This window comes from Thalassophryne amazonica, chromosome 15 (assembly GCF_902500255.1).
Source record: "Thalassophryne amazonica chromosome 15, fThaAma1.1, whole genome shotgun sequence".
NCBI classification, from domain to species: domain Eukaryota; kingdom Metazoa; phylum Chordata; class Actinopteri; order Batrachoidiformes; family Batrachoididae; genus Thalassophryne; species Thalassophryne amazonica.
Window position 1 is genome coordinate 20,937,900 of NC_047117.1, and position 12,936 is coordinate 20,950,835.

Here is a 12,936-nt window from a genome sequence, read left to right on the forward strand (position 1 = left end):
CGTTGTGTTTCCTGTGTCGCAGTTTACTGTTTTTTAGAGCAAGAAAAATGGGCTTATGTAACGGTCATGTGATTTAGCCAGAAATAGTGGTGGGGCTACAGCTGCTGCCTCTCCTCCTGCAGCTCGGTTCCTTGGCTTTTGGCAGCAGCCAGACAGACACACTGCGCACTACTCCTGTTAGCTCAGAAAACAACTTCTGCTCAGTCCTCAACACAAATGGGAACGTTGTAATGTAGCTACAGCAAAGACAATACACAGAATATTCATATTTGTGTGTGTAAAACACACAAAATGTCCATTCTGGTGCACACTGATTCTTCTGCAGAGATGACCAAATCACAGTGTGTTCATGAATGCTTCCAAATGCAAAATCTGAAACATGCAAATCAATCCGAATAAGGCTAAATTGTGTAGCGGGGTCCTTGGGACCGCTACACCTTACTACACCATTCAAACACTGTGGTTGTGTATCTACTGTGTGTTTGTTGTGCAAGTATGTACAAGATTTGCAGGGTTTTTGAAATTGCCTACTGGAGCAGGGTTTGTTGTGTGTATGTGCATGTGTGAGTGAATAACTGTATGCGTGCACGAGCCTGCTTGTGTGTGGGCGTACGGCGCTCTGAGGCTGGTGGACGTGTGGAGGGAAAAAAAGGGAAAAAGGAGGGATGGAGATGCAGGAGAGAGCAAAGGAGCTGTACAGTGAAGAGCCAGTGGAGCGGAAGGAAGCGCTCTGAAATGGGAGATCATTGGGTTTTGCTAAGGGCCAGGCGGGAGGGATTCTCGCTATGTTAGCATCACTGTCAGGAACAGGCGAATCGCATTCCATATCCGTGTTCCATATGAGCTATGTATGGTGGAATAATCTCACTTTTCTTCATTTTCACTGTGATAATTATGAAATGTCGATATCTGATTTTGCAGTTTCATGGATTTACTTCTTGACCTACATACACTCAAAAGTAGAAATTCAACAGCAAATTCAAATAATGGGTTCTCTTCACAGAATCAAGTTGATGCTTGCTGCAATAACTGCATTTTCTCAAAAACTTACTTTAACCACATGTTCTGTACTCACGGTTCATCTATCTTGTCCTGCTGTAGGTCAGCACAACTACCTGTGTGCCGGGAGAAACGACTGCATTATTGACAAGATCCGACGGAAAAACTGTCCAGCCTGTCGTGTAAGGAAGTGCCTGCAGGCCGGGATGAACCTTGGAGGTAAGAAGTTACACCCCGATTACAGATTTACTCTGTCACGTGTCTCAGTTGTAGCATTTGGGTCAGCGTCCCTCTCAGTTTATGAGAAACGATATGGAAAAGTAGGCCTGGCTGGAGTCAGGAGGCCTGAGGATGTTGAGTCATAGGACGCTTGAGAGAGAGAGAGAGTGTGTGTGTGTGTATCCGAGCACAAGTGGATAAAACATCTCAAGCAGCTGTAAATTTACAGTACATCAGTGGGAACTACACACAAGTGACATATTCTGCTGATTCAGAATGTAGCAATTAAGCATGTAGCATTTATTGTAGCAGCGTTTGCTACAAACACATTTTCAGTCCTTCAGAGTGCTTGAAATGACAAAAAGTGGACCTGAAATTAAATTTTCCTGGCATTTTCCTGCACTTTTGCTGCTAGCAACATTTACACACATCAGTACACAGAGAAAAACAAAAATCTAAAGGCTTTCAACATAAATCTGATATTCATGTTGGGACGAACAATGCAGGGAAGCGCATGAAGTCACCAAAACCTTTAACCAGCTGTCACACTGTGATACATTGAGGAAACATACCGTATTTTCCGGAGTATAAGACACAGGTTTTTAAATAGTTTTACTCCTGTGTAACCTATATACCAGAAAATCATAAGTTTGTTCTTAATAATAAAGGATTATTTACCGAGCGGGAGGTCTGTACGCTCGCTAACGCTCGGTCTGTACGGTCAACACCTCGGTCTGATATTCCTGTACAGAGTGAACAAGCGGGGTTAATAATTTGTTTATTATTATATGCCTGTTTTTGTAGTTATATCGACACATTTTGCATGTCCACTTCAAGCTTGTTTGCTGTTAATTCCTTCAGTTCAAACTCGTCAGTGTAATAAAATTCATTCAGAACGGTCCTCTCCATCGGTCCTAATTTCTTTGTTCGCTTTTTGTTTTATTTTGCTGTTACAATCGTTAAACAACAAATTTGTGTCGCCTTGGTTCTTGCTGGGTCCTGCCTCTGAGCTGATCATCACAGCTGTCACTCATCATCACCCGCAGTATACCAACCCCAGTTCTACACTTACGCCTTCGCGAGAAACTTTTTTTTTCTTTGCAAGATACTCAGTCCTCACCTCCAGACATCCTGCACCTTGTCAGCTCCCTGGGCTGCTATCTGACTTTGGACTTCATCCTTACCTTCTCATCTTAAACAAAGTTGCAAATGTAATACATGTTCCAGACCGATTGTCATGGAAATCAGCCAGTAAGGTCGCGCAAGCATCGCAGCCATATAATATTATTAATTATACTGACTATTTATATCGGCCTTTCCAATGAATCAAAGCATTAAACAAAATGAACTCCAATAATAAAACAATAAATTTCAATTAGAAAAAGTACACAAAATCTCAAATTAAAGAATTCATGAAACAGAAGTAGATATGACTTATACTCCAGCGCAGCTTATATATGTTTTTTTTTTCCTCTTCAAGAGGCATTTTTTGACTGGTGCAACATATATTCTGGAAAATACAGTATGAGCAGTGGAAACGGAATTTAGATATCCGTTTGTGTTCTGCACAAATTCATTTCTCATTCATTAGCTGCGTTACTTGCCAGCTGATCTCTGTCTAGTCTGTCAGAAAGTTTTGAGCAGACATCATCCTCGGTGGTTGTACGTTTATTTACCGTTTTGTCCTGCACTTGTTCATAGCTTGCCAGTGGACATCTGGCAGACATTAGTTTTTAGGCATGTGCTATGCTGTTCGTCTTCTGTTAGCATCTGAAAGTGCTGCGCGCCCACATCCGGTGACTGCCTACGGTTCTGTCAGAGCCTCAAAGACACTGGAGACTGATGGATTGGCAGAGTTTCCTTAGCCTGTCACAGTGTGACTTGATCTTTAAAGGCTGCTTTTATTGATTTGCAGGTGGGATTGCATCTTGGTAATATGCAACTAAAATATGCTGATATTTACACTGCTTAATATGTTTAAAATAAATAAATAAATCACCCTTATGTTGAACACTCCCGGGTCATGATGTGTCCTTGGAAGATTAACATGATGGATTCAGTCCATCTGATGGCAGTAATACACAAAGCGCTATTTTGCTGAACAGATAGTTTAATTCAGATCTGGGAGCACATGCTAGTGTTGTGCATCTCTACATCCTACCACATTATAGAACCGTCTTAGGTCCTGCATGGCATCCACCGAGGCAGTTCCCACCTCTTGAAAGTAAACATCTACTGTATCTTCTGCAGCCAGGTGAAAAGTGGACGACGTTCTACAATCAATGGGGTCCTCAGTCCTCAATCATGCACAGCAAAATACATGTCCAAAATCTCATAACTGTCATTCCCTCATAATGCAAGTGATCCTCCTCATCTTAGTCTCCACATGTAATCGTTCATTTGACACAGTCATCCCAGCAGTGCCCAAGAATCCCAGTACAGAAGATATCTAGTCATCATTAGATCAGTGATTAGCATGTGATCTCACAACCATTCGGAAAGACAGGACCCACCAGCACCCTAGAGACTCAGATAGTAGTTCTCCTGTAAAGGCATCAGCATAGCCAAACACACTTTCACCGCACACAGATGCATATTTGTTTAGACAAAGCCAAAAGTCAGTTTGAGGTATTTTACATTCATACAGTTTCCCCCTCAGGAATTTTGCAATAGCAGATATTAAACATGACATAACCATATTGTAGTCAGTCTGCCTGCTATCGCATTCCACTATAGTTATGAGCCCAAAATAGCCACGTTTGTAACAGCTGAGTTCTTTTCAGGAGTTTGTATTGCAGATTTCTTGTGAACCAGATTACAATTGTGAAATGAATTTGATTATGTGTCAACCAAATTGTGTCTAATTATAGTGGAGGAGATGCACTTCGTACTGCAGTCTATTTAAATTGTGCTGCAGTCTAAGTTGTACTGCAGTTCATTGTACTTATTTGTAGCAGGGGACTTGCACATTGTAGGTGCTCAGTCATTCACGTATATCCCATTACAGTATGTCAAGGACTGTGCTACAACCAAGTTCAGCTTGATATGGTTGGCAGTCATAAGATTAATGTGATTCAGTCAGCCATTTGTAGAGTCTTGCATTTATTTAAAATCCAACAAATTTATGATATCTTAAGTGTTAATTTTACAAGCGTCCATTGTAATAGAGAGGCAGCACTGCCTCAGTGTTCAAGTTTTTTCTGTTGCAGTGAAGGGTTTATAGTTTAGGGCAGTGGAGACATTTGGTCGCTTTGGTGAAGTTTATTAAATCTTATTTGTTTCTAAAATTCCAGGTGAGCAGTTACATTTTGCAAATACAGACTTTGTATATACTGGACAAACCCGCTGTGACATCATCCATAGGTTTTCTGAAGAGTCGGTTTAAAACTCAGGTGGGGCAGTTCCAAATACTGCCATCTTGGCACTGCCTGGTTCTGCCTAACTCTTAGCGAACTCACGCATGTGAAGAAGTTGAGCACAGGCAAAACCGGTGAGAGGATTGAAGCTCGCACTTACCAAGCAACCTAAAGCTATCAGGCTAATCCTGTTATTTAACATATATTTTTGTGTGGATGGTGGTTTTCATGACAGGTTGCTTGGGTGCAGGTATTAAATCTATAGCTGGAATATTGCCTCAGTAACAACGTAGTAACAGTGGAACCAATATCACAAAGCTACAGACAGCTGGTAATCAGTGCAATGGTGCAAACATGCAAATTAAACAATGCTAAAATTTCACTCAACAGAAACACTGGAGTACAGACTTCTTAGACTGTCCGTTAATATAAGTAACTTCACAGCCAGCCATATTATTGTAAATAGTTCTTCTAAAATGATCACAAAGGACAAAGTTGCTTAAATCAAAAGCAACTAGCATTGGCTACTTTGCTGCATCTGCTAGCACAACCCTTGACCCTTCAGCACACGACCTGTCATTCAAAGTGACCATGCCCATAATTATTCACAATTCCATGGGTTAAAATACCTTCAACTGTTGAGCTATATAAAAATGTACACACACACACACACACACACACCCCAGTACAGTTGTCACGACGGGGCAGAAAGAGTAATAATTTTTTACCATTATGAACCAAAATATTTAATTCAAGTTTTCACCTCAGGTCCAAAATGATTTTTACTGAAAATGTATATCATCATTACAGCCTAATGGGGAAAAAGTCCAAATATTGATTTTCAAATTGAGCACCCAGGATCAGGAGTATCAATATGCTAATAAGGGCTGTTGTGTTCCCCCGCAGCACGGAAGTCCAAGAAGTTAGGAAAGCTGAAAGGAGTCAGCGAGGATCTGCAGGGTTCTAAGGATGGCCAAACCGGAGGAGTTGGAGGCAGTTACTTGTCCTCAGAGAAGGAACTGAACGCCAGTGGTGCCAACGCTCTGGTGCCTCACGGTCCTGGGGTGGTTACACCTTTTCTGCCTCCGTCCATCAGCAGCGTGTTGGAGCTGATCGAGCCTGAAGAGGTGTATTCTGGCTACGACAACTCGCAACCCAACACCACTGACCACCTGCTGTCCAGTCTCAACCGCCTGGCCGGAAAGCAGATGGTGCGCATGGTGAAGTGGGCCAAGGCACTTCCAGGTTAGTGGCTGCAAGATCTAGGGATGACGGAATACTTGTTAGGAATTTAGATGAAGAAAGTGGAAATAGTTTGCCATCAGAGAGAGGTGTTTTTATATATATATATATATATATATATATATATATATAAGTACACATCAGTGACTACATTATGTTTTAATACTTAAGAAATTCTAAATTTAACTTTCTTTTACAACTAAATGAAGAATGCTGCAGTTTGACTGTTTAAATGAGTTGTGAATAATTTGTTTCCTTTTTGCACAGCTATACAAACAATTTGGTTTCCAGAAAGTCAGTAAGACTAAGACTATGAAAATTCAATCAACATAGAGTTTATTTTCTGTTCAGTAAGTTTTACGGTTAGCATTACATTCAGTTAATTTTCTAGCTGGTTAACTTTATGCTCAGTTAGCTTTATATTCATTAATTGTTTTTTATGTTGACTTTGCTTTAAATCAGAGAGTTTTATATTAATAGAATTTTAAATGGAATTCATGTTAGACTCTGTAGGCTCTATATTCTGTTAGCTTTATAGTCATTTTTTAAATAATATTCAGTGAGCTTTATATTTATTGTGTATATTCATGTAGTTTTAAATGCAGCTACTTTTATGTTGTGTTGGATTTGAAGTCAGTTAAGCAGCTTAGCACCTTGCCCAAAGTGGTGCCAAATTTTCTTGAGCAGCTCCTTTGCCTTGGCTGTCGTTTGTCCTGGGTTGAGGTTGGGATCCTGATCTGTATATATCTGCTTGAATCAGAAAAGTAAAAGGACTTTTCCCAACTTTTGCTGAGTGGTCTGCCTTCTTGGCAATGAATGTGTTCCAGTTAGAGATACAAGGGGAAATAAGCCAAGGTACGTCTGGCAGTAGCTCGGCCTGTTCCAGCACACAACTGGACCAAACTCGGCCAGATGTACATGTTTAGATAGTTTGGTGTCCTCTTTATATTCTGAGTTTTTGTAAATATTCATCTTTATATTTAGCTAATAGTATATTGAGTTCTTGGTTGGCTTTTTATTATTATTATTATTTTGATTTCGGTTTGCATTTCTGATGCATGCTAAATTTCCAATAATTCCAAATTTCCTTTTAATTTTATAAACAATTATCTATATATTTAGTTATTTTACGATTGTTAGTTTTGCAGTTAGCAGTTCCTTGGAACAGTAGTTACTACTCTAGCCTCCACCAAAATTCACACAGTAAATTTTGGACTGCAGTAACTATGTACATTATGGTCCTACTCCAGATGCTGTTAAATCCACTATCAGTTTTAAATTATAGCATTGATTTAACACTATTTAGAATGGGGGTGTAAATATTAACTCCAGGGTCTATTTTACTCTGCAGAACATGCTGTGCATTTCCTTTCTGTGTGGAGTTTGAAAGTTCTTCCTGTGTCTGTGTTGGTTTCTGCTGGGCACTCCGGTTTCTCAACTCTGATCAGAAAATCCAAAGACTTGGACTACTGATCATATCACAAAGGCAACAGTGGTAAAACAAAAAAGAAAAAAACACCCACTAAATTAAAATATTAAACTTTGCATCTGTAAATATGCATGTTGGTTTTTCCATGAGAATTACACATTTTCATCTTCAGTTTTGAATTCTACATTACAGTTTTTAATCAGGCAAACAACAACAACAACAAAAAAAAATACTTTTATTATATAGGAAATTAATTCTCTAAAGCTTCAACAAGATTAGCAACAGAATCCCATTTTACAATTAAACATCATCAAGATTAACAGTGTAAAAACAGGGCTCATTTACATCAGTTATTCACAGTTATTTTAACCAGCGATCTAATGTGTAGCTCATTCATTTTTACCCATAAGCCATTGCGCTGAATAAAAGATGCTTCAAAAATGATAAATAACTTCCCTAAAATGTCAGTCAGTGGGAAACGTACTGAAAGATGCCTCACAGGTAGCTCTTTGAGGCCATTTAATTTGCTGTATTGCAAATATTTGATACCCCCACGGTATCTGCTTGCCATATCCGGCTGTATAAATAGAAGGGGAGCCAGACAAAAGGGTCAAAATGAGCACCTTTGACTTTCAGATATACCGCCATCTGCATTCAGCTTCCATTTGGCTAACATACAAAGCAGAACACAAATGTTCACTACAGCGATAATATTCACAGGCTTATTTATTTTTCTTATTTTATTCATGAGTTGTCTTAATTTTAATCCAGGAATTTAATTGTAATGTGGTGCCACCTTCATATCTTAAGTTTATTTATTGGTGGTTTGACATACAGTGGCATGAAAAGGTTTCAGAACCATTGGGCTTTTGTTACAACATAAAACTTCAATTATAGAATTCACATTTCTATCTGTAATATGGCTTGGAGTTTATTTACATCAATCATTAAGAAAAACAAACCCAGTGTGGTACTCTGGTAAATCTGTTTGTAGGAGGCAGTTCGAGCATTAAGTGATTGTGTAGAAAGGAGACTATGAAGGGAAGCCATCAAAATAGTCATGGTAATTCTGAAGGGGTTATAGGCTTCTGTGGCTCTGATGGGAAAACTGTACCTCATATGACTTTTGCCTGTTTCAAGACCAGTTACAGAATTGTTCTGTAACATTCATTGTTACACTCCACCATGAAGCTGTGACTGGTGGTGCAGCCAACAATGTTGTACTACACAGTTTCTCCAATCACAGGCACAGAAGCCTATAACTCCTTCAGTGTTGTAATGGTGTCTTGGTGGTTTCCCTCAAAAGCCTCCTTCTTGCATGTTCACTATTTTTAAGAGCTGATTTGTCAAACAGTACCATACTATATTTCTGAACTTGGAAAAAGGTCATGTATCCATTCCCTGATTTGTCTAAAGAAAACTGGCTGTAAAAGTATTGATTTATTTGTGTTGCATTAAAAGGGTGCCCATACTCATGCATTCCATTAGTTTGGCGTTGATATTAATGGAAAAACTGTTAAAATCCATCCTGTCATCCGCGTTGTGACACCTGGGTAACGGATCAAGTTAGAGATTGCCTGTTGGAGTGACATATGGTGGGGACCTTGTGTGCACTACGGCTGCCATGAAACAAGATGGCTAACGGGTTTCTGGTGCAACAAGAAGTCCTCAATGGTGGATCAGGCAGAGAAGGCGATGGCTTGTAACTCAATGCCTGTGAAGGTGGATGAAGGCTGCAGCAGGTCCTCAGATCTCAATCGTCTGGGAAGTTCCAATCACTGGACCGGGCAAAGGATCTGTCAAGGACGGAATGTGATGGCGTGCAACTACATTTCCATGTTAAAGGACATGTTGCACATTATTTAATGTCCCGGTTAGCAACACAACATTAAAGTAGTCATGATTATAAGTCTGTCTACTCACATGTGGTAATAATTAGTGGTTGCTGATGTATTATATTACTAATTATCCCTCTCGCTTGGCGAGTCAGCAGGTTTCTGGAAAACATATTACTTAGCATTTCTCGCCATTTCTCGATGTGACATACATTTTAGGAAAAGCAGACATATACCAATGGCCAACAGAGTGAAATGAATGCTGCTACGTCTGATAAAGTTTCTGAGCTTTCATTTGAAAGTGATGGTTCAGGTTTACATAGGATGTACAGAGAGGAGACGACACACTTCACCTGGAAACTCTTAATTTTTTTTGAGTGACTGTCAGATTTTGGATAAAGTCTCTGTCTGTGTCACAGGACGCTGTTTTACTGCTGCTTTGAACATGCATGTGGAACGTCTCCATGGTGCTGTTCTCAAGACCAGGCACCTAAGTGGCTCTACTCTACTATATTCTACTCTTCTTCTTTTTTTTTTTATTTTTTTAGATATTTAGATATACCTTAGTATACACTAGTAGAGTTCTACCTTAGAATTGGAATATATTATAGAAGACATACCTTACTGAATTTTCATGCAGATATATTTCCTACATTGGAAAAAGTCAGAATACGTTATTTTCAGGAGATCATGGACTTTCTATCTAACGTACCAGGATTGTGACAGACCTGTGTGAGGAAGTGACAGCGGAGCAGCCGTGGGAGCATGCCAAAATAGCAGAGATGATCAGAGAGAGATCCGCTTTTGAAAGTGACCAAGAGAGTCCAGTAGCCATGGCTCATGGAGAGTGGGCTGGACACACCTGTCTGCACCAGCTAGGATTATCCTTTTTCTTCTTCTAAATCAGGACCACAATGGGAAAATGTCTCATGCCGGCGTCTCACACCCGTGCACAGAGGCGGGCTTAAACACAGCGGAACTGTGGAAGACAGCTATCCACAGGAGGACGGCATGATCCTGTTTCTCTGGCTGGCGATCGTGCACTATCTGTGCATGACGGTGCCCATTGGGACCTCTTTGATGGTGTGGACCTCTGGCAATTGTGCGTGATATGTGTGTCACAACTTCTTTGATGGTGTGTACTTTACATATCATACTCTGGTGCATCTCTGTACCAGAGCAGCACACAGATTTATCCTCATTATAGCTACTGATGTGCATGCAGAACTGTGCTGTTTTTCAGGCTGCTGATCACACATGTATTTCTTAGAGTTTTCACAGTTATATCAATGACAACACTTAGAAGCGTGCACAAAGCTGAGCCTTTAGCAGAGACCATTTTTAATAGGCTGTGTTTATGACTAATGTACGTGCACGCGCACTTTTGACAGTGGAGAGCAGCTGGTGCTTTTACCATGACTGCATCAGAATTAACAGTTATCACTTATGTAAAAGCGAGTCATCATAACACAACATCACACTTATGTAAACTTTTCATTTAATCTGCAGCTCCGTTCTTAATGTTAGCAGCTACGTACATTCCATTCAAGTGTGCCCTGGGATGTTTCCTCAAAGCTACATAAACATTGTCATAAACACTCAGAAAAACAAGCACTCAGGAGTTCTTTGTTTTCCACAGTCTCCATAGCTGTTTGTTGCGAATGCCATATACTTTGAGACCAGACATGGAAGTGCACAAAGTCATCTCAGTGTGTCATTGGATGGTCAGTAACAGCCTAAATCTAAGTAGTTATGATTTCTCTCCAACATGTCCTTTCAGAAAACCTATACAAGGCATCTCTAAAGCAACCTTGGATGTAGAATTCCACCATCCAGTCCAGGAATCGACCAAGATTGCCACAATGATTATGGGAATTTGTCAGGATTTGTTGTCATTGTGAATTTATAGAGTTTAATTTTAGAAGTTTTAATACAGAGAAGCCTGGATTCTTTTATTTAAATCAGATTTTCCATATATCAATAGAGATAGATATTATGTATGTGAGTTTGTAATAGCCCAAGGGTTTCCTAAACCTTTTCAAGCCACTGTACCAACAGACTAAAATAGTCACTAAGCTGTGATGAGTCACTCGTGTGTCCTCAGACGCCCTTTGCTTTGCATGAAGAGGACTTTGCTGAGTTTGGAAGCGTTCCTATTTTCTATTTAGGGAGCATGTAATTATCGTGACTAAACAAATATTTGAACAACAGCAACAGAAAAGCCATCGTGCCACTCAATGAAAAGAAATGTTACTTTATGAATGCCTGCACAGGTACACACATCACATGCCCGTTTCAATAAATGTTTCCAAAATTGCTTTTCGACTTCAAAGTGTCCAATCTCTTTTCTAGTTAGTCAGATGGAATGCTTTCTTCTCATCATGTGTGTGTTCTGTGTTTGCTGTAGGTTTCCGGGGGCTGCCCATTGAGGACCAAATCACCCTGATCCAGTACTCGTGGATGTGTCTGTCTTCTTTTAGCCTCAGCTGGCGTTCTTACAAACACACCAACGGACAGATGCTCTACTTTGCCCCTGACCTCATCTTTAATGAGTAAGGCATCTGCAGCATCCTGCACACACTGCTGGAACACAGCATTTCTCAAACTTTGCCTTTTGCGCCCCCTTCAGCAGCCACAAAACAGTCATGCCCCCTTTCAAAATGGAGTTTAATAGCTATCAAATATTTTCTCACATTACTACATTTTAATGTTTTACTGCAATATAATACAGCTCATGAACTGTACAGGACAAAACAGGCGGCTTCAAATGTTGCCATCTCGGCAGTTCTTAACTCCGCCTTACTCACCGCCAACCCATAAGTGGGTAAAGAGGTGGCGCATGGGCAAGACTAGCGTGACCCTGAGCACAAATTCAGTTCAATGCAATTTATCTATATAGAGTCAAATCACAACATATGTCACCCCAATGCACTTCCCAAGGGTAAAATGAAGAATGAAGCCTAAATATGCTCATCATGCAGTTGCCAAAACAAGCTAAGCTAAGGCTAACAGGCAAACTTCGCTTCAGATGTTTGATTAACATACATTTTCGTGGCCTGTGCGGTTGATTTCATAACATGTAGCTTGGGTGAGGGTATTAAAATCTATTACCAACGTGTCATCACAGTACCTGCTAATCAGCGTTAACTTGGTGCTAACAAAGAAATTATATAGTACTAGTAGTATAGTAGTAATTTCACTCAACAAAAATACCGCTGCACCAGCTTCTTAGATTGTACATTAGTACGAATAACCGCATAGCTACATATGTTTTGGAACTTCAGGGTTGGCCTCATTTTCCAGCACAAGAAGTCGGTGCTTGATATTAACAACATTCCTTAACAATACCTCAGGTGCAAAACAGTCGCCCCCCCCCCAAACACACACACTGTAGCTGCAGGTTGATATTGTTTAGAAATATTGCATGTCCAAGTTTAGCATTTAAAATAAATAAATAAATGTCCCATAGTTCCACAGCTTGGATATAGTGGGAGTTTTGTATTTAAATGATTATGTGCGTGTTTGTGTGTGGGGCACCTTAAGAATGTTATTTTACCACTTTATGTACTGTAAAAAATAGCCAACGCCACACCATAAACAAAAATAAGGTTTTGCTGTTATTGTGCTTCTTTCAAGCTGAAATGATGCATTTAAACAAGGTCACAGTTTTGCGTCTGAATCTGGGGAAGTTTACAAGGAAATGCTTTTCCATCTTTAAAAGCATAATTGTGTCTTACACAAATGATCAAAGCCTCGAAAGCCAGGTTCAAGCTCCTGTCTGATCTGCTTTAATATGGTGGAACAAAGCAGGTGGAGAGAAAGTACAGCATGTGTTTATTCATTTATATACTTTTTA

The 12,936-nt window shown here is 39.9% G+C and overlaps 1 protein-coding gene across 2 annotated transcripts in view; it reads left to right on the forward strand.

The window, feature by feature from the left end:
- nr3c2 (nuclear receptor subfamily 3, group C, member 2) overlaps positions 1-12,936 on the forward strand; it is a 218,334-nt gene that overhangs the window by 143,875 nt on the left and 61,523 nt on the right. For both annotated transcript variants that reach the window (XM_034188377.1, XM_034188378.1), the window contains 3 exons: positions 1,102-1,218; positions 5,481-5,819; positions 11,488-11,632. In XM_034188377.1, coding sequence (XP_034044268.1) covers positions 1,102-1,218; positions 5,481-5,819; positions 11,488-11,632 — 601 coding nt within the window. The remainder of the gene's footprint in view (positions 1-1,101; positions 1,219-5,480; positions 5,820-11,487; positions 11,633-12,936) is intronic.